Source organism: Miscanthus floridulus, chromosome 10 (genome assembly GCF_019320115.1).
Source record: "Miscanthus floridulus cultivar M001 chromosome 10, ASM1932011v1, whole genome shotgun sequence".
NCBI lineage: Eukaryota > Viridiplantae > Streptophyta > Magnoliopsida > Poales > Poaceae > Miscanthus > Miscanthus floridulus.
Window position 1 is genome coordinate 118,547,127 of NC_089589.1, and position 1,804 is coordinate 118,548,930.

Here is a 1,804-nt window from a genome sequence, read left to right on the forward strand (position 1 = left end):
TCTTGCTGAGATGATCAAACTTGGTATTCAAAACTTTTCAATTTGAAGTTATTTAGAGTTCATAATACTAGAGTCAAAGTGTTGTTTTTTCATTTGACCAAATTTGACTTGGTCAAACTTGCTCAAATGAGACACTAAATGACCTCAGATGAAAAAACTCTGAATAACAAGGTTGTTCATCTCATCAATATATACAATCCTTACATAGCTTATTTTCCCATTTGAGAAAGTTTTATCAAACACTAGTCACAAATTCTTGAATCTCATATAGACTTTCTGAAACTATGTCACACACTTGTGAAATTTGATCTACATTTTGTTCAAACTTTCTCAAATGAAAAAATGGACTATATAAGGATTGTAGATCTTGATGAGATGAACAAACTTGGTATTCAAAACTTTTCAATTTGAGATAACCTAGGGTTCCGAAAACTAGTTTGTAGGCGTCGAAATTTAAAAATCACAAATTTGAACCGTCCAAACTTTCTCAAATGGAAAGTTGACCAAAACAACAATTGTAGATCTTGCTGAGATGATCAAACTTGGTATTCAAAACTTTTCAATTTGAAGTTATTTAGAGTCAAAGTGTTGTTTTTTCATTTGACCAAATTTGACTTGGTCAAACTTGCTCAAATGAGACACTAAATGACCTCAGATGAAAAAACTCTGAATAACAAGGTTGTTCATCACATCAAGATCTACAATACTTATATAGTCCATTTTTTCATTTGAGAAAGTTTGAACAAAATGTAGAATTTATAATTGTGTTTTTATGATATAAAAAATATAGAATTTATAATTTAAAAAACTATTTGTAGGGGCGGTTGGATCAGGAACCGCCCCTAAAAATGTATTTGTAGGGGCGGCTGGATCAGGAACCGCCCCTACAAATGATACCTATTATAAATTGGAGGGTAGCGCATGGGAGTCATCGTCTGGGCGCTGTCTTCTTCCTCCGACGCCGTCAGGCTGCCTAGGGTTTCCACCGCTGCCCACGCTGCCGGCCCCGTCGCCGGTCCCGCGCCCGCCCACACCAGCCCTTGGCGCTCGGCGTCCCGCCCCCGGCCCCTGGCGCCCGCCCCCGCGCACCGACGACGCAGGCTCCCGGCGCCCCGCGCCCAGCCCCCGACGTCCTGCCCCCGCACGCCGACGACACAGGCTCTCGGCGCCCCCACGCCCGGCCCCCGCACGCCGACGACGCCGGCTCCGGCGCCCGCCTCCCGCACCGCCCTTGGGCCCCACGCGCCGCGCGGGCGAGCTCAACCCCGCCTGCCACAAGCCGCGCAGGTGATCTCCGCCTCTGCCTCCGCCTGGTGATTCTTGCTAGCTTTGCCTTGCGAGTCTGCTCAATAGCTTGTGTGTTAATCTAGTAGAACTGCTCGGTCATCAAGCTGTTAGATCTGGTTTGATGCAACTTCACTCAAGGCTATGGTGAAAATGATTCGTGAAAACCATGAAGCTGTTTGATCTTGCATGATCTGTTCTTAGTAATTTTGCCTGCTAGATGTCATTCATAACCATATCAGTGTTGCGATTAAGGTACATTCGTACAGGGCGTCGTAACTTGTATGCACAAAGTGCAGCTGCTGTTGCAACCTGCACAAGCATGTACCATATGTAAGAAACAGATGGTAATGTACTAGGTCTTTATGATTTCATGATATTGATAGCAGATTGTCATATGCAATCACCACAGACTAAAATATCAAATATGTCAACTTAAGTCTAAAATAGTTGCTAGATCTTCTAAAGTAGATCGAGGGCCAACAAACTTAAGTCTAAAATAGTTGCTAGAGAGACTTAA

The 1,804-nt window shown here is 43.8% G+C and overlaps 1 protein-coding gene across 1 annotated transcript; it reads left to right on the forward strand.

Annotated features, from left to right (window-relative positions):
• Positions 1 to 921: 921 nt before the first annotated feature.
• LOC136489412 (arabinogalactan protein 1-like) lies at positions 922 to 1,317 on the forward strand. Its single transcript, XM_066486055.1, has one exon. The coding sequence runs from the start codon at positions 922 to 924 to the stop codon at positions 1,315 to 1,317; it is 396 nt and encodes a 131-aa protein (XP_066342152.1).
• The last annotated feature ends 487 nt before the right edge of the window (positions 1,318 to 1,804 follow it).

Bases quoted from the DNA above. Each gene is read 5' to 3' on its own strand.
- LOC136489412 (XM_066486055.1), top strand. From the start codon at position 922: ATGGGAGTCATCGTCTGGGCGCTGTCTTCTTCCTCCGACGCCGTCAGG.